The 20,000-nt window shown below is 39.1% G+C and overlaps 1 protein-coding gene across 1 annotated transcript; it reads right to left on the bottom strand.

Annotated features, from left to right (window-relative positions):
- Nucleotides 1–8,691: 8,691 nt before the first annotated feature.
- Nucleotides 8,692–11,167, bottom strand: LOC308081564 (uncharacterized protein). Its single transcript, XM_080457930.1, has 4 exons — nt 10,173–11,167; nt 9,860–10,028; nt 9,540–9,669; nt 8,692–8,770 (listed from the first exon to the last, which is right to left on the bottom strand). The coding sequence occupies exons 1-3, from the start codon at nt 11,113–11,115 to the stop codon at nt 9,543–9,545; spliced, it is 1,239 nt and encodes a 412-aa protein (XP_080314056.1). The 5' UTR covers nt 11,116–11,167; the 3' UTR covers nt 8,692–8,770; nt 9,540–9,542.
- Between the last annotated feature and the right edge of the window lie 8,833 nt (nt 11,168–20,000).

Consider the following 20,000-nt stretch of genomic DNA (forward strand, 5'->3'; position numbering starts at 1 on the left):
TTTTAAGCGTTTTTGTGTTGTTGCATTTTTCCTGTTTATTACTATACTATACTATAATTGGTATTACATTAGATTATATAGTGTAGTTAACCACTTGAACCGTAGCGTCTCTATTCTGGGGAAAAACTCGAACATTTTGGCAAAAATAGCAGATCTAACCTCTAGAAATTGGGTCGGCTGTAAATTGGCTTTTTCGGTGAAGAGCTACAGTATAGTGTAGAGGGGAGAAAAGAAAGGAGCGGACCAAGTACAGAGCCCTGGGGGCACCCGGTCAACTAAGTATATAGTTAAGTTGTTAAGAATGACAGTAGAGCAAATACATTGCATGTCTGTACAAATACAGTGCCATGCGATCCAGGCCCCCTGAGGTTGCCGGTTATTATGTTTGGTTCTCAAACTATTCTGTGGTTTTACATATAGACCACAATGCCTAGCAGCATCCTTCTACTTACAGTGTTGATTTAGTTATAGTCATAGTCTTTTGAATAAAATTCCATTTCGTTTTAGTCATATTTTAGTCATCTGAAATGTTTTACTGTTAGTCTAGTTTTAGTCGACTAAAATCATAAGATTATAGTCGACTAAATCTGCAGTTGATTTAGTCGACTAAAATGTGTTTTGTCGGTGCCTTGATGGCGTCGTAATGACCTACGTTTCAGCAAAAGCAAATCACTTTTGGCTCTGTTTACTGGAGATAGATGTGTGATTCAAAGTTGTGGTCGATCGGAATGGAACATGAAACATCAGGGTTAGGGTCATTACATCAGGGTTAGGGTCATTACATCAGGGTTAGGGTCATTACATCAATCCAGAGATAATGAGTACTGATTTGTGTGAGTTTTAGACAAAATCTGTAGTAGGAGTAAAAGCAAGAAGTCTGTTTTGAAGAAAACACAAAGTGAAAAATGTCTGGATGGCCTAACTGGGGAGTTGTGTCATGATCCATGCCGGGAATCCAGGATGCATGGAAGTTTATTTTATTTTATTGTATGACCTTTGTATTGTAGGCCGCTTTACCAAAAGGTATAAAGCGGCCTGGTATAGCGCCACCATGGGACCAAGGAATATCTTCCTTGGTCTAGTGGCAGCGTACATTGACAGTTTGGCGGCAATCGGTCCAGAGGCAGACAGACAGACAGACAGACAGACAGACAGACAGACAGACAGACAGACAGACAGACAGACAGACAGACAGACAGACAGACAGACAGGAAGGAAACATAATCTCCGCCTATCGGCCTGTCAGAGATAATAAGAACATGTTCTCACACAAAAGAGACAGAGACACAAATGGGGGGGTGGGAGAGAGAGAGAAGACAAGACAGACAGAGAGAGAGAGAGAGAAAGAAAGTGAAAGAGAGAGAGAGAGAAAGAGAGAGAGAGCAGAACAGAAGAAGGTAATTGTCGCTGTCGGGCAGAAACCTCTTATCTGCACATTTCAACAATTTATGTTTTTTTTCCTTTTTTTATAAAGTTCATCCTCATATCAAGAGTGTCGAAACAAAAGCAGCGAAAATAGCCGACCTACAAGCTCACAACAGCTTGTAGATCGGCTACAGTTTTTGAAGGAACAGTTTTGGGACATGATGAGGTTTCCACCCTGACAGCAGCAGAACGTAATCCAGAGCCTTTCCAATAGACTCATCATGGTCTTCTGTGTGGCTGACAACAGCCACAGAACCCATGAGGAGGACGTGGTAACTAAAGTGCTCTGGTTTCAAAGCCCTCCTCTGACTGTCTGCAGGGCTGTTTCACGCTCAGGGAGCCGACAACATGAAGAGCTTTTCCTCATAACGTGGAACCATCTGGCTCCCATGGGAACACACTGACTGACTGACTGGACTGACAGCAGGATGGAATCCCCATGGGAGCTCAGGTTCTGCCGGGGCCGGCCTGAATTCATGTGTCATCATCAGAGCATGACATGAATGAAAACTTCACTTATAACATGAATGAAAACTTCACTTATAAGATGTCGTGGAGAAAGTACTCAAAATATTTTACTTAAGTAAAAGTATCAATACTGCACAAGTAGGCCTACAAGTCCGGAATTAAAAATGTACTTAAAGGGATATTTCACTTTAAAAATTTTGGGGGTCATTTCATCGTCTACTCATGCTTTTGGGAGCAGTTTTTAAGTTGCTTGATTCAGTATTTAGATATTTGATATTAATTGTATCAGACACGACCCCTTCCTATACAAACCCATTGTAACTTCAAACTCCATTTTAACCATGATAGATTCATTGAAAACACCCGTGCTTGGTTCTAGTGACTCCTACTGCCCTCCTGATGCGCGAGGAGGCCGTATTTTTTTCAATAATTCTTTCATTTATTTTGACAAAAAAAAAATATATATATATACAATAAAACAATTAAATTAAATAAATTTAAAAAGTAAACAAAAAAACATGGCCCCCTCACGTATCAGGAGGGCAGTATGAGTCACCAAAACCAAGGACCGGTGTTTTCGATGAATCTAACATGGTTAAAATGGAGTTTGAAGTTATAATGGGTTTATAGGAAGGGGGTGTGTCTGATAAAATGAATATCAAATATCAAAATACTGAATTGAGCAACTTAAAAACTGTCTGGGGTGTTCACAAAAGCCTGAGTAGATGATAAAATGACCCACTTTTTTTAAAAGTGAAATATCCCTTTAAAGTACGAATAATATGTTCTCCCCGTGTCTCCCAGGGTAGTTAATACCCTTACAAAAACATGTAATAATCCTGGTCACTATACTGCCTCCCCCTGGTCAGCCGGGGCGCCTGATGGAGGGGAAAGGAACTGGTTGGAATAACGTGTTCCTTCCACGCGCTACGTCCTACCAGGGAAACTCCCTCCTGTCAGGTGACAAGAAGGTCAGTTGGCTCTCATGCATTGAAGGAGGCATGAGCTCGGCCCTGGGCTCCCTCGGCTGGTGGGGGGGGTGTAGTGCCCAGGATCACTTAGAGAATTGGCACCGGGTGAAAAAAAGGGTTACAAAATCGAGGGATAAAAATGTAAGTACGAATAATAGAACGTACTCATTATGCAGAATGTCCCATTTCACAAGTTTTAGAATGTATAAAATGCGATAATGTATAAAATGTGTAAATACATAAAATGCGACTTACGCATTGTGAGCTTGTAGATCGAAGAGAGCTGATCTTCAAGCTTTTTTTATTTTTGTATTTACTTTTATTTAACAATAGAGTAGCCAATTATGTTTACCCCTTTTTCTCTCACAGTTTTGACATTATGCTAGTTAACCCTCCACACTAGAGGTCTTCAACAGGGGGTCCGGGACCCCTAGGGGGTCCTCAGAGTTACTACAGGGGGTCCACCAAATTCTTTTGTGAAAGGATTTTTCTTTTACATTAACCCTATAGCATCCATATTCTGAGGAGAACTTTAGCCAAAAATAGCAGATCTACAGTGGCGTCTACAGTTAAAGGTATCATGACATTCATTTTCAATGTTTTATTTGGGGTTTTATGACCTCAATTACACCCAAAAAACCTGAACTTAGAACATTCAGTGGATTTTCTGTGGTCTGGGGTTTTCTGAATAATTAGGCTGAAAAGTAATCTGAGCTTGGCCCTTCGACAGTGAGGTCACAGTCGATTAATCCCGCCCACTCTCCTCCTCGCCCCTCCCCTCCCCTATCCTTTCCTTTGAGGGGGGCGGAGCAGAGGCGATGATTGACAGGCAAAATCCCTCACCAGCGACACCCGCAGGCAAAGATTTCTTTTTTCATTGCAGTTGAAAAGGCTTTAGAAATGTGAGAGAAAAACACCTGCCATGGATCACTGGAATGGAATTTTCACTTAAAACATTTTGTACACTTTTGAAAGACCAGGACAAAGACTTTGAATGTGGTGTAAAAGTGAACGTCATTAAACCTTTAAGTGGCGTCAGTTGCAGCAAAAGCTAAGGTATGGCAAGGTTAGGGTTGCCAACTCTCAGAGATTAAAATAAGGGACAACTAACCTGTTGAAAAAAAAATTGGGGGTCAAACCCCCCAAAACTCCCGAAATGCATAGAAAAATATGCATTATACCTATAACACAATACAAACACTGACGCCCCTGGTTGTGAGCGTGTAGATCGGCTATTTTTGGCAAAGAGGTAGGTGTAGAGAGAAAAAAAAGCAGTAAAAAGAATAGTTTAATCTGAAACACAATTTAAATTTTTACAATATAGAGAGGGTCCCTGCTTCAGCTCTCTCTCAGCAAGGGGGTCCTTGGCCTGCTCCACACGCATTGTGTTGTGTTTGTGATGAAATGTGTCAAGATGATGCCGATTGTATGTGAGGGTATGTGCTTTACTCAGCTATTTGTTGACAGGAAGTGACCCGGCCTTAACCTCCGACCTCCCCCAAACAATGGCCCACCGCAATCCATTGACCTCTTGTCTTATCCTATGCTTTCTATACCAACCCCTCCTCTCCAACCCTCTCCCTTCCGCTCTTTTCTCTCTTCCTGTTGTTTTGGCTATTCCTCTGTTTCTGTAACATTTGACAATAACAACATTGTGAGGGGGAAAAAATGTTCTGGTCCTCACAAAACGAAATGGGTTATTTTACGGTTTAAAAACTATAAAACTCAAATCATTTGGGGAGTTTGGTGCTCATGCAATTAGGAAAGTGTTCAGGTACAAGCTCAAGTGTTGCAGAGCGACACGTGACCCACAAAACGTAAAAATGACATTTACTGTAAATGAAATTGTTTCCGTCTTCACAGTAGTATAATACAAACGTGTGTGCGTGTGTGTGTGTGTGCATGCGTGCGTGTGTGTGTGTGTGCCTGCGTGCGTGCGTCTGTGTGTGTGTGTGTGTGTGTGTGTGTGTGTGTGTGTGTGTGTGTGTGTGTGTGTGTGTGTGTGTGTGTGTGTGTGTGAGTGTGTGTGTGTGTGTGTGTGTGTGTGAGTGTGTGTGTGTGTGTATGTGTGTGTGCGTCTGTCCATTGTACCAAGACATCAGAGACACATACTTCCCACAGATTACAACCACACACGGAGATTTTGAAAACATGACCAATGACAAAAAACTCCCATATCTGCTGGGCGAAGTACAACAATGTGCAAACACAGCAGCAAGATTCGTGAGTTGCTGTGATAGGAAAAGGATATCAAACGGAACACAACCACCCTAAAGACTAATCATTGTGTATATTCCGGCACTATACCTGCACCCAGTGATCTTGGTACATAGAAATTGATCTATTGAAGATTCTGACTTTCAAATGTACATATTTTTTGTTTTGATTGTATTGCTGTATTGTTGTATTATGCTTTCTGCTTTGGCAATGTAAACGTATGTTTTCTCATGCCAATAAAGCCCTTTGAATTGAATTGAATTGTGTGTGTGTGTGTGTGTTTGCGTGCGTGCGTGCGTCTATGCCATGCATTGGTTCCCAAACATTTTAGCCGTGGCCCAAACTAGTGGAAATATCTGCTTTACTTATTTTTTTAATAGAATGTCGTCGATTTTTTTTTTTGACAAATGTTGCTATTTTTAAGGGATAAGGGATATTTAAGGGATATTTACTGGCGACCCATAAAAGTGGGTCCGAGACCCAAAAGATGTGCTCACTGTTTGGGGAAAAACACTGGACTATTATGCCCGACGACTGAGAATTCAGCGGTGCAAACTGACCAGCAGTGGTGGAAAGTAACTAAGTACATTTACTTAAGTACTGTACTTAAGTACAATTTTGAGGTATTTGTACTTTACTTGAGTATTTCCAATTTCCAATACTTTTACTTCTACTCCACTACATCTCAGAGGCAAATATTGTACTTTTACTCCACTCCACAATTATTTGAAAACTTTAGTTACTAGTTACTTTTCAGATATAAGCTATGATATAATGAAACATACATTAACCACTTTAGCCCTATTTTATACATAGGCTATTTGAAAATAGCAGATCTACAAGCTCACAACGCGTCGCACCGCGACGCGTTGTGAGCTTGTAGATCGGCTATTTTCAAATATTTAGTACTTTTACTTTTGGTACTTTAAGTACATTTTGATGCCAATACTTTTGTACTTTTACTCAAGTCCATTTTTAATTTTGGACTTTTACTTGTAACAGAGTATTTTTATATTGCAGTATTGGTACTTTTACTTAAGTAAAGAATTTGAGTACTTTTTCCACCACTGCCGACGACTGAGAATTCAGCGGTGCAAACTGACCAGCCGGGTCTTTTGTTTGCTCGCCATTGTCCTGTGTTATAGCCCAGGTCTCGTTTAGTGTCTGTGTCACATGCTCCGTGCTCCTTTGTCCCACGCAGACCCCCCCGCCAGGACCACCTCTCTCTCTCTCTCTCTCTCTCTCTCTGAGGTGTAACTGGAGCCCTCTCTCTTTGTCACCGCTCCCTCGCTCACACGGCCCACGCATTCACCTGCACCTCGTACGCGCCGTCGGGTGGAAACCGTGTATGTCCAAAGACCGGTCCCTTTTGTATCATGTACAGTGGTGGGAAAAGTACTCAAATGCTTTACTTAAGTAAAAGTATCAATACTGCAATGTAGAATTACTCTGTTACAAGTAAAAGTCCAGAATTCAAAATTCACTTGAGTAAAAGTACCAAAGTATTGGCATCAAAATGTACTTAAAGTACCAAAGCAAAAGTACTAACATATTTGAAAATAGCAGATCTACAAGCTCACAACGCGTCGCGATGCGACGCGTTGTGAGCTTGTAGATCGGCTATTTTCAAATAGCCTAGGTATGAAATAGGGCTAAAGTGGTTAATGCATGTTTTATAATGAAATAATTTATATCTGCAAAGTAACTAGTAACTAAAGTTTTCAAATAATTGTAGTGGAGTAAAAGTACAATATTTGCCTCTGAGATGTAGTGGAGTAGAAGTAAAAGTATTGGAAATTGGAAATACTCAAGTAAAGTACAAATACCTCAAAATTGTACTTAAGTACAGTACTTAAGTAAATGTAGTTAGTTACTTTCCACCACTGTGACCTTTTGTATTATGTAAGACCTTTCGCCGCCTTTGATTGAGTTACTTTTCTTTTTTTCTCTTCTGCTCTAATTGTATCTTTACTTCTTTTGTTTTATGCATTCTAATGTCATCGTATAATTGTGTTTCCTTTGCGTGATGTTCTGTGTAAAGCACAGTGTTGTTGAAATGTGCCGTACAGATAAAGTTGCCTTGTCTTGCCATTTAAAAAGAGAGTGAAGGGGAATAAAAGTTGAAATTATGGAGATACGAGGTTTCTGCCCGAAAACAACGTCCTGCTTTTGTCCTCCCAGCAGCAGTGGTGGAAAGTAACTAAGGATATTTACTCAAGTACCGTGCTTAAGTACAATTGTGTGGTACTTTTACTTTACTTGAATGAGTCCCATCTTTCAATACTTTATACTTCTACTCCATTACGTCTCAGAGGCAAATAGTGTAATTTTTTTTTACTCCATTACGATTATTCGAATTAACTTTAGTTACTAGTTACTTTATACACTGTAAAAAAAAAAAATGTAAAAAAACAGGAAAATACTGGCAGCCGGGTTGCCATTTAAATTTTGTTAAAAATACAGAAAAACTTTGTAACTACTTTACAACACAATCCTGTAAAATCATTTTACAGTATAAAACGGTTTTATTTTACATTATTAACCAGTAAATACAACAAGCCTTTTCTGCTTAATTCAACCAATTATTAAGTAGCTTTTACATGCAGTTGTTGTAGATTTTGCATTATAAAATGTCTCAATTAACTTTTTTTTCTAAGAAATTTTAGATTTTATAGTGGTAAATACAGTAACTTTTACATAAAGTTCTTGTAGATTTTACATGAAATCCCATTAAATTACAAATAACATTTTTTATCTGTAAAAGCTGCATTATAAAATGTCTCAATTAACATTTTTTTCCTGCAAATAGTTAAAATAAACTTTTTTTTCGCAGCAAATTTTTGTTTTTATAGTGGTAAATATAGTAACCTTTACATGCAGCTGTATTTAGAGTGGTAAATACAATAGCTTTATTCTGCAGAAATTGCATTATCAGGGTGCTTTTACACCAATTAATTCATTCATATTTACATGCCGCTGTCGCTTATTGTACATTTAGTTCCATTCAATTCAATAACAGTGCTCAACTGTAAAAGTTGTATTAATGACACAGTGAAAACAAATTGTAAATACTGCAATAACTTTATTTTCAAGAATGAGCTTGAACTGCTATAAACATATACATTTTATGTACTTACAAATTGTGAAAATGTTGTAATGTAGCCTACAATATAGGCTAGGAATAACATCATTCCTTACAAGGTCTTAAAGATAGGTGCTGTAAATTCTGATGATTAAATTCTGATTATTATAGTGTATCAGTAACATGGGGTCTGACTGTCTCTCCACCTAATTAGCAAGACATTTTTCCCAGAACATTTAGACTGCTTGTACGAAGACAAATAAAAAGTATATCAAAAAAGGAGGGCAAGCTCCTAAACATGTCTTACATGTACTTTCAATTCAATTTTTCAATTTTATTTAAGTGTCAAATTACAACAAGTTGTATAAACAAAAATGTTATAAACTTAAACCCTAGCATATACTTTTGTGTACATCAAATCCAAAAACAAAAAAACAAAAAAAAGATTGGAGGGCGGTGGTGCAGTGTGTGTGTGTGTGTGAAGACACATCTGTGTGCACTGCATATTAAAGTTTAAAGGTTCCTGGAGTCAAGTTTCACGTGGGGGGGGGGGACGACGACGACGTTTGTCTTCTCCACTTTATCTGCATTGGTTGATGGATGACACCTGGGAAAATATAAGAAAAAATATATTAATAATGGGTGTGTATATCTAAGTACTGTGTGTGCGTGCGTGCATCACCCAACATCCACACCCGTTCTAACTACGAGTGTTAATGTAGTCGGTGCAGATTTAGAATGCATTTTGCAATTCTGTGGCTTCGTGATTGATCACAATCAACAGGAAGGCACTACTGCCGATGTAGTCTATCGGCGACTGGCACCTGACCGTCCCTCCCGTGAACAGCTGCCGGGGAGAGGCAAGTGGACCTGGCGGCTTCCCTGCGGTGTGTCCATCCGCCGTTGGAGCAGCGGTGGGTGGACTTCCAGGCCCTGGAGGTCCATAGGAGCGGTTGCGGAGGGCACTTTGTCACCGGGCAGACTGGGACTCGGAACTATGCCTTCTCTGGTGGTCCAGCATGGGACATGCCCAGACTGGTTGTTGGAGGGTTTTGACAGCTTGGGCAAAAGGACTGGCGAAGTGTTGTACCGTCTCTGCCACCATATATGGCGGAGAGACTGCTGAGTGACATTCTTGTTGTATCGTGAAGACATGTGCCATGAGATTGTGAATGTAACCTAACTGCACCTGTAATGTTAGTGTACTTTCTAATCGTGTGGACATAAAATGTCCGTTAATGAGCGTGTACTTACCATATGCATGTACATCTATGTACGCATCTCACTGTGTGTTTGTGTGTGTGTGTGTGTGTGTGTGTGTGTGTGTGTGTGTGTGTGTGTGTGTGTGTGTGTGTGTGTGTGGCCAACAATCTTACCATTCAAACATCACGCCACTCATGGTCCGACAGAGCCTGGATCAAGGTAGACACCCTAGGATTGACACTGAGACGTGCTTTTTTGCTCTCCACTTTAGTGCCTTTCTCTGGGTTGATTGAGAACATACACCTGCAGTCACAGAAGAAATGCATAGATTATAAAACAGCTATGTAAAGAAAAAACAAAAGTTGATCCTTTTTCTATTCAAGTTATTATATTAAAGCAACTTCATATGGCAAAGATTTTAATCAGGCAGCACTACTTTCTTTCAGTTAAATTAAGTGAAAATGCAGGAAAAAGCAAACCAAAAAATACACACCTCTGAAGAAACTCCAGGGTTGATGCCAGCGCTGATGGGTAGTGGATGTTGAAGCAATAGTAGCTTCCAAACATCATGCACACTGCTGACACGAAGGTGGGAATGTTGTCATGTACAATGACTTGGTCAACACTCAGCATATAACGTTTTGCTGAATAGCAGGACTTCCCTAAAAAAGGAGCAAAACAAAAAAACAAGTAATATTCAAATAAAATGTAACACAAACACATTGAGACGTTTTTAGATTTTAAAATGTGTGTTTTACACAATAGACAGAACCGTAGAATGAAAAAAGAAAAAGAAAAAAACTTACCACACACAATGATGGCTGGAGTCAAGGGAACATTGTCCATCTGAACTTCCCGTGCCAGGCATGTTTGCTCCACATAACGGAACATTTCGTCCTCTTTCTCTTTAAAGTAGGCCATCAGAAGGAGCACCATCTCTTTTACATCATCAGACATACCACCCTGCTCTCCCCTCATCAATTTGTACTTTGTGTGGGCGTCCATGTACCTTTGGCTGATCTTTAGAGGATTGCGGTTCAAGTACTTCAGGAGACGTTCTCCCTTGACTTCCAGATTCCGTCCGAAAACCTCTTTCAGCTCAATTCCAGTAAGATTCTGGAAATGGACCACCATGCCAAGTTCCTGGAACCACAATGGCCACTCTGCCAGAAGGTCCTTGATGCTTTTCCCCTGGTTTACCTCTTTTCGTTGTGTGTAGAAAGTCGCCTTCATTAGACCTTTGACTTTATCTCGATCCACATCAGTTTGCTGATCCTCCATCATCTTCATTTTAGCTTTCTTCTGTAGCTGGCTCTGTGTGGTCTCTCCTAGGGGCAATAATTTTTGCTGCCAGTTGATGCACCCATATGTGTCCTGGACTGCTGCTCTTCGTTCAGGACTGACTTCGTCTGTGGTAGAGCCAGAATCAGATTCACCAAGCTTTCGTTTCCTCATGTGGGGAATCTCAGGTCGCCTCTGATTATTTATCCTACATATCAATTGTTTTTTTATAGAGTCATATCCTGTCCCAGGGACATCTCCTGCTATTACATCTTTCAGAGATTTGGGGTATTTTTCCACCATTTTTTTGGCAACTACCTCTGCGTGCTTGGACCCTAACTGAGAACATTTTTTCTTCATTGCAATGACCAGAATCCGGATCATCTCCTTTCTCAGTTTACTTGATGGTCCTTCTCCTCTCTCCAATGAGTGGATAAGTTCATCTGGGAACTGATCCCACGGTATCATGAAGCTCTCCACCCAGTCTCTGTCAGGACTTCGGAAGATGATGGAATCATTTGATGATAAACTTCTTGGTGAAAAAGACTGACAGGATGCAGACAGTCCTGATGATGCACCAGATGATACTGATGCCAAAGATGACGGACCGGGCCATTCTGGTGAAGCAGCACTAGCTAAGCATCCGGTTTCAGGAGTCTGGTCTGAAAAACACATTCATACAAAGGCATACACATAAAGTTACACAATATGAATGTTTGTATATCACCGAATTACTTTGGCACTTGCATCCTGTATTTCAAAAGAAACACTCAAAGTGTGTACCAGATGATATTGACGCCCCAGATGACGGACCAGGGCATCCAGGTGAACCACCACTACCTGAGCAGCTGGTTTCAGGAGTCTGGTCTGCAAAACACACATACATTTCATTTATATTAATGCATTTTACTGTGCGTCTTCATTTCAATTTACTGTATGTGCACATACAGAGACATACGTTTCCTGTGTACGTATATGTGCGCGTGCTATGGAACATAAATCAAGTTTAAGCCATATTTACAATGCAATAATTTACTTACATTTCTGCTTCCAAGCCTCAAGGAGCTTTCGGGCTTGAATTGGCCTCAATGATGACAGCAAATCGTCTTCTGAAAGAAACTGAAAATCATCAGATGTCTCCACCCCCAATTCCTGTAATTTCTCTTCTAGAATCTTGACAATGACCTCTGAAAGGTCAGGTAGGACCGCAGTAATGGCGTTGTGTAGGAATGTCTCCTCCATTGCTGGAATGGGAAGAAAACATTACATTTTTCAAAAGCATTAATGACAAGACTACAGTAATTTGACAATATATATCATATATGTACACACACACTGTATATGCATTTTCTTTTTTTCTTGTGCATGGCCTCCATCACAGTGTCTTAGATAATGTTTATTTCGACAACACACTGTGTTTCAGCGGAATGACTTGGTGCCCGTTAAGAATGTATGATGTTAAAGGATAAAAATCTACCAAGTCATTAATGTAAAGACATTGTAACTTTGTACTCGGTTTTCTCACTGAGTATAGATGGTATTCAGAATAATAGTGAGATTCATGGATTTCCATCACAAAATAAACAGTTGCATCATTTTGAATTAAAATCATGAGCAGTTCTCCAAACTCCATGGACTCATCATTTTGTGAGACAAGGAAATGCCCTTTTTTATAAGATGTGCCTTTATACAGTATGTCAGTGGAAACAATAGTATTGTTTTCTGAAAAACAAAACTCTCTCACTGCATGTTGAATTGTCTCACTGTAGAGATTTTGATAAAACCTACAACTGTCTTTAACTTGCAGAATTAATCCTGGCCGAGCTATGATATATGAATGAAACAGCTGATGTCGTTCAGATAAAGTTTGGCAGATGTTCTTAAAGTTTTTCAAATGCCTGGCACATCTCTTAAAGTAACAGTGTTTACTTTCAAAGCGCATCGTCCATAATCTTATCAAGGGTCCAAATTTCAAAATTAATGCCGGATAGTGGCGCAGGTAATGGTGTTTTGGTTTTAGTTTATTCTTAGGAAACAAAGTCTTTCTTGAATCCAAATATTCCTGTATTAGAATTTCAAGATAGGCTACCTCTGCTGACGAAATCTTTTGTGCACATATAAATTCAACGATATCTTTAAGCTGGAGAGTTAACTGCCAGACTTCATCATCTGGGTTTTTCACTTTGTCACCAATTAATACAGGCAACAACCGTAAAAAATTCCAATTCTGGACGGCTTGACCTGAAAGCTTGAATACCTTAGAGTTGACAACACAAGGCTTTGTCAAAGCATCCGACCCTTTGTATTTGAACTGCTTGATACGTCGGTTCAAATCTGAATAAGTAAGCCATTTCTTTTGCTTAATTAGATACTTCAAGTACAGTGCAACATCAAATGATAACACACCCTCAAACATGTCATGGCCTAAACAAGGTGGTAGACCTGGCTGGCATACATGATAAGATTTTAGTGCATTGAAAACAGAGTTTACCTTTATGCCTTTGATGTGCTCACTGCCTCCTGCTTCTAGGTCACCAACAGTAGTGTCATAAGATTCAGGTGTGCGCTGTGGACCAAGAACATTTGGGTCATCACTCTGAAACTCTCTTAGTGTGATTTCACAATACCTGCAAAAGTACTGGGCTTTACTGAAGTTTTCAACAAATCCACCAATGCCGTGTGAACCCAAATTATCCCCAAGAATACTAAACAGGGCGCCTTTTACTGTATCACCACCTACAATGATTCCATTTTCTTCCAAATCTTTTAAATCCACCAACAGCTCTGAGAAAACTTTAGCACTTTTAAATGTTTTCAAGTCACTTTCTATACAAAGTTGCACAAGGGACATGTGATCAGTATTGGATCTCAAATGAATAGGTAAATTAGCCAGAGTCACATAGACTGCAAGAATCTTGTGTTTTTTTTTTGCAGAGCCCAATGGATTGACTATTTCAAAAGCATCTTGGTACAGAATTAATTTTAGGCATCCAGGGTTTTTTATAAAGAACGGGTTGGACTTAAAAGTTTTTCCATCACTTACGTCATTAAAAACATCTGAGTCTGTTTCACAAGATTGCTGTTGTGACACTGAATGCTTCCATAGTTCTGATTCTAATAAGCCAATTAGTGTTTGTTTCACAGGTACATAATAAGCAAACCGTGGAATCATATTTTCATCAGTTCCTAGTGGTATTTTTTTAGGCTCCACATAATGAAACATGCTTTTGAATGCCTGGCCTCTTGAATATATTGTCCTCAGTGGTCCCTTATGACAGACAGAGAACAGATCTGACTGCTTCACACAGTCACTGATTTTAGTAATGACATCATCTGTTAGACACATGTCCTTTTTTAAAAGTGAATGTAATTTACTTAAAGTGTAATCCTGTCCCAACTCATACACATTCTGCATCTCTTCGACAATTGTCTGTATTGTTGAAGCTGGAAGAAGGAGTTGCCCTTGCAATTTTAGGTAGAATAGAGACATATTTCTAAGATAAGCCTCATTGAAATTATTTGGTAATTCCATGCTATCAATTGCATCATTTGAGCTCTGGGGGGCAGCATTCCCATTGTCACATGCTGACTCAGCAGATTCAGAAGGTAGAGATTCTGTAAGCATACTGTCAAACGTATATCCTTTGTGTTTCCTGGACATATGAGCAGTAAATGATGACTTCACATTAAATGTATTTTTACATCCAGTAACCGGACATGTCACAACTCTTCCCTCCAGCAAATGCTGTTTTAAGTGTGAAATATATTCTTTCACTGTCTGAAATTGACAGTCACATAGTGAAATAGAACATTTGAGATGTATATCAGTGGCTTTGGGAGTAAAAGAGGATGCAGGGACATTATGATGGCGGTAAAAATGACTTCTAAACGATCCATAAGTTGTAAATGTCCTCTTGCAGCCAGGGCCTTCACATTTGAATAAGCATGACTCGTTTCTATGTATTTTACAATGCAAAATATAGCCACGCAAAGTCTCTATATTAGAGCTGCAAAAACGGCATGTGATCATTTTGAGCTAAATAGGGTTTTACTGTACCTTGCTCAAACGTTGCCAAACATCCAGAATGGAAGGAGAAAACGTCAGCAGAATTAACACCTGTTTGTGTTAATATTACAGCAAATGAAGAGAATGACAGTTCACTAACAGTTAGTTAGTTAAAGTTTTGACAAAACAAACTCTTAAGAAAAATAAATCAACAGGTGCGTTGTCTAGGCTTGTCTGTGCTTCACTGCTTGTAAGCTAAGCACAGAATGGGCTGCAACCAGTTACTTCCTTCTGTTTGTTCTGTCTAAACCTCCCAGGTGTTTCTGATTGCTCTGCTCTGTGATTTGAGGAGGCAGTTTTTTTAATTGAACAGAGGAGGGAGGTTATTTTTACAGGAATGTAAATTGAATGGAAATCATATTAAATTGAAAATGGCCTCAAAGCACATGTATCAAATGACATTATTCTGTAATGGCAAAACTGGAACTATTCCTTCCATCATTTACAATTGATTAACAATTAATATAATGCCAAACAATAAGAATACAAAAAAAATTACAGCTATAGGCCTATGGAACAGATTAACCAAAGTATTGACCTGATTATTTCCATAATATGATACTCTACATCTCAGAGGCAAATATGTATTTGACTGGTTTAGTCACTAGTTTGTTTGCATATTCAGATTATTAATACAAAGTATAAATGATACATTCTATGTATTATTATAGGTTAATCCCCCCAGCAGCACATCAAGTAATCAGACACACTTTTACCACCTAAAAATGTATTTATTTAATTACAATGATGAAATGGGCCTCTCTGCATAATAAAGTATTTTTTTTATCTTTTGTACTTTATTTTGAGGACAATACCTTTTGACTGCAGGATGGATGGATGATAAACAGATACCACTTTCAACTTGGCATCTCTATTTTAGACCTGATCACTAAGCTTACAACAATCAGCTTGTAGATCTGCTATTTTCGCTGTGTAACAGTCTATGGGCCTCTGTGTCTGAGATGGCTTGGGCCTCCCACACATGCAGTATATAAATGCCACAACCAACCAGCCACCCAATGAATGTGCACACACTACACAACTGTCTGTTTTTATTTACAGGAAACCAACACTGTTACAATGCATAATTTCCATATGACTGAGGAGATAACATTGTCATGGAAAAAGTAATCTAAACTATAAACTGGCTTATGGAACAACACAAAACACATATTGACAACAAATGCCCTTCTTACCTACAGTGTAAAAGGGACTGGGCAACAACAAACATCCAGTATAGAATCATCTCTGGATGATGTTATAGTTAATGACAGGGGGCTAGGGTTTAATCGCGTTGTGAGCTTGTAACTCTGCTATTTTGGGTGAATGTTCCACCCAGAATAGGGATGCTGGAGTGTTTGTCAAGTATGAAGTTATTTTCAATCTGTCGTAATGGAAACTACTATTCTCTTAAGTTTTCCTTGTGACACATAAAGTATCTTAGGGGAAAGATTTACATATTTACGTAGCAATATGATATAAAATAAGGTTCTATAAAGTAACAATGTAATGCAGTGGTGCCTTAGATGAAAAAGTTATTTACAGGGGTGACCTGAGACAAAAAAGTTTCAGAACCACTGCTGTATCTGTCTGTCTGCCTGTGTCCCAATATATATTGAGATCTCTGTATCTGTCTGTCTGCCTGTGTCCCTTTCATGCACATACATGGAGATGTCCATGTCCCTTTTATGCCCATACGTATATGGAGATCCCTGGTTAATAATGCCCATATATGAGCATACCGGGGGGATCGGCGGTTCTGGAAAGTCCTTGTGCAGTGTCTGTGGAGAATGTGTGTTGAATGTCTGAAGAGTGCAAACTGACTGTGAAAAGTGGACTAAGTAATCAGATGGCAGGTGTAGGGAATTCAACAGGTGTAGGGAATTTTGCAAATCAAGCTTAGGGGTTGGCAATCAATGGACTCCAATGAGCCCTCTTGAACCTAAGGCTCTCAGATTTGCCTACTTTGCCTGTTCATGAAACATGCCTCTCTATACACTGACCTTTGGGCCCCTGGACCTGGGCCTAACAGGTCCAATCAGGGAAATATGGCTTAAAGGGGAACATCTTTTGCACATATTGGTACACTTTTATTTGACACACAGGCACAAAACCAACTCAACACCAAGGGTCAGTTAGAGCAGTGTTTCTCAAAGTGGGTGATGTGTCATTATTCCGACAGCCCATTTAGTCCGACCCCATTATAACTAACCCTATCCCTAACCCTAACTGCACGCAAACCTAATGGTCGGACTAATGGGATGTCGGACTTATGGGCAGTCCCCATGCACCTTAGGGTGCCCTGACACAAGTCCAGGGGTGCTGCAGAATACTTTGATAATATTTGGAATGTATCAATATCACTTCAGTTTAACGACAATCTACACCAAATCTCTTCTCCAAAAATAGCAGATCTACAAGCTGACGCGTTGTGAGCTTGTAGATCTGCTATTTTTGGTGAATGTTCTACCCTGAATATGGATGATGGGGCTCAAGTGGTTAAACGTCAAATATAAAGTTATTATCGGTCCTATATGGAAATGGATATTCTCTCAAGGCATACTCAAAGACATACTGTATATTAAGGGGAAAGATTTACCTATTTGCGTACTGTAATATGACATAAATGTAGGTATTTAAGATGTCCCTTGTGCTACTTTGTACAGAAAATGACAAACTATTTGGAAGTGCCAAGGTTTTCTCAGATGTCAGTGGATTTAAAAGATTCTAGGTGTTAAAAGATTCTAGATGTTTGAGGGTGTGTTAACTTATCATATGATGCTGCACTGTAATTGAAGTTGGAACTGCTTTGGATACATTCAACTCCATTTATATTTTACCAACCTGTCGAGAGAGAGAGATGAGTGAATCCTTGTACTTACTTGCCTGTCTGTCTGTCTGTCTGAATCCCTGTGGGGGGGATAATGGTTAGATTTATTTCACTATGCATACACCTTTACAACACTCATACTTCCTATCTTTGTTTTGAGCTAAATAAAACAATATATTAACTTATCTGCTATAAATACTGAATATGAAAATGAGAGAAATGTATCTTTGGAGAAAAGAAAAGAGAGGGAACTTACCTTTCTCAGGTCAATCTCTTTACAGCAGTATTTAGATGTTGCTTTCACTGTAAAACTCTTAATAAAAAATGGCCGCAGTGCAAACACCTTTGTATTTCCTAAGCTTGTAATAGGGTTTATTTTTGGAAAACAATAAATAAATCAGTTTCCTTAGCTGCTTTTACAGCTAAACGGCGTTAGTTGACCTGTATTTGTCAGTGGAATTGAGTGGAATTCAATGTCCAAAACACAACAACTGCTTGTAAATGTTACAGAAATGTTAGTTTTATGCTAATTCAGCAGTAAATGGTTGTTGTATTTACACGTTTAAAATGTAAATCTTGCAGAAACAAACCATTAATTTACAGACTTATATTGTGGATTTTACAGTAAAAAATAAGGAAATTGTTAGGTATTTTTCAGTGAAATTGAAAGGGATTCAATGTATAATATACGACAACTAATAACATATTAATTAGTAAAACGTAATACAGTTTATTTCTGTAAAAAGATATCTACCTGTTATAACATGTTTTTTTTACATTGTAATGGTGTAATTCTTACTATATTGTATAGTTTTTTCAAATTACAGTTTTTCAATGTATATATTACAATAATCTGTAAATTTACAGAGATGTGTTGTTATTTTAACAAAAAAACACTATAAAATGCTTTTACGTACACATTATTTTAATTTATAGAATAACACTGTAAATTAAACATTTTTTCATAGTTTTTTTAATTTACAGTTTTTCACTGTATAATTTGCAGCATTTCCATGCTTTTTTACAGTTTTTTTTTACAGTGTAGATTTAGATAATTATTTACAAAACACACATTAACCAATTAAGCCCTACTTTATACAGTGCGGAATTTGAAAATAGCTGATCTACAAAGCACACAACCCGTCGCATTTGCGGCGCGTCGTGTGCTTGTAGATCAGCTATTTTCAAAAAAGGATCGATACATCATGAAAAATGTTAATAAGTTTACTTTGGTACTTTTTAAGTATGTTTAACGCCAATACCTTCGTACTCTTCCTCGGTCACATTTTTTCTCAACACATGCCTGTGCATCAGTGCCAATTAATTGATACTTTTACTTGAGTAAAACATCTGAATACTTCTTCCACCCCATGGCTCCTGCTCTTGTCCCCCCCCCCCCCAGCACGCAACCCAAGGAGCGGGGCCCAGCCCCATTTACTGGCGTCACTGTCAGCGTCTGTCAATGTCGGCTACTTACCGTCGATTGCTTCCTGTGTTGGGGACGTTTTAGTCGGTGATTTAAACGGGTACTGTGACATTTTGACAGATAAGCGGTTTGATTGAGTTACCACTGCAAGAAGACTGTCTGACTGAGAATGAACCGCTGACTGTGTCATCACTCTTCTCTCATTTCTGTCTTGAGCAGTGGTTCTCAAAGTGTCCAGGAGTGTGTTTTTATTATTTTTATTTTATTTTATTTATTTATTTGGGGGGGGGGGGTTCCAGGGGTCCCCAAAAGCATTAGTTAAGATAGCATCAACATCAGTTTATACACTTTAACCCAGTATATCAACAAGTTTACAATGTTTTGCGACGCACTGTAAGCTTGTATTGTACAAGTGCTATTTTCCAAAACTTTTAATTGAAAACGTTTTATATTTTTAAACAATTTAATGGCACAAATCGTGTATGGGGGTCCCTGGCACAAAATATTTTCAGATGGGGGTCTGCAGTTAACTACATTGTAATGGGGGAGTCCTTGACATGAAACCACCGGCTATAGAGGAGAAAAAGAAACTAGAGGAAAAACACACGTGTACACACACGTGTGTGTGTGTGTGTGTGTGTGTGTGTGTGTGTGTGTGTGTGTGTGTGTGTGTGTGTGTGTGTGTGTGTGTGTGTGTGTGCGCGCGTGCGTGTGTTTGTGCGTGTGTTTGTGCGTGCGTGTGTGTGTGCATGAGTGTGTGTGTGTGTGTGTGTGTGTGTGTGTGTGTGTGTGTGTGTGTGTGTGTGTGTGTGTGTGTGTGTGTGTGTGTGTGTGTAAAGGTCTCGTGTTAGCGCCCTGTTAATCTGGCCTAAAATCCTTAGTGTTACTCTCACCTCCACCCAAATCCCATTGTTTGCCCACAGTAATAACCCCTCCCCACTCCTTATAATTAGGTGGAACTAAGACGTAGGATGTGTGTGTGTGTGTGTGTGTGTGTGTGTGTGTGTGTGTGTGTGTGTGTGTGTGTGTGT

This window comes from Gymnoscopelus braueri, assembly GCF_963280865.1.
Source record: "Gymnoscopelus braueri genome assembly, contig: SCAFFOLD_358, whole genome shotgun sequence".
Lineage (NCBI taxonomy): Eukaryota > Metazoa > Chordata > Actinopteri > Myctophiformes > Myctophidae > Gymnoscopelus > Gymnoscopelus braueri.

What these genes read in the sequence shown, in the direction of transcription:
- LOC308081564 (XM_080457930.1), bottom strand. Translation starts at nt 11,115, where the DNA reads ATGATACCGTGGGATCAGTTCCCAGATGAACTTATCCACTCATTGGAG. An exon ending in TCCAGCCATCATTGTGTGTG is followed by an intron (nt 10,029 to 10,172) that starts GTAAGTTTTTTT and finishes CTCCTTTTTTAG; the next exon opens with GGAAGTCCTGCTATTCAGCA. An exon ending in ACCCTGGAGTTTCTTCAGAG is followed by an intron (nt 9,670 to 9,859) that starts GTGTGTATTTTT and finishes CTGTGACTGCAG; the next exon opens with GTGTATGTTCTCAATCAACC.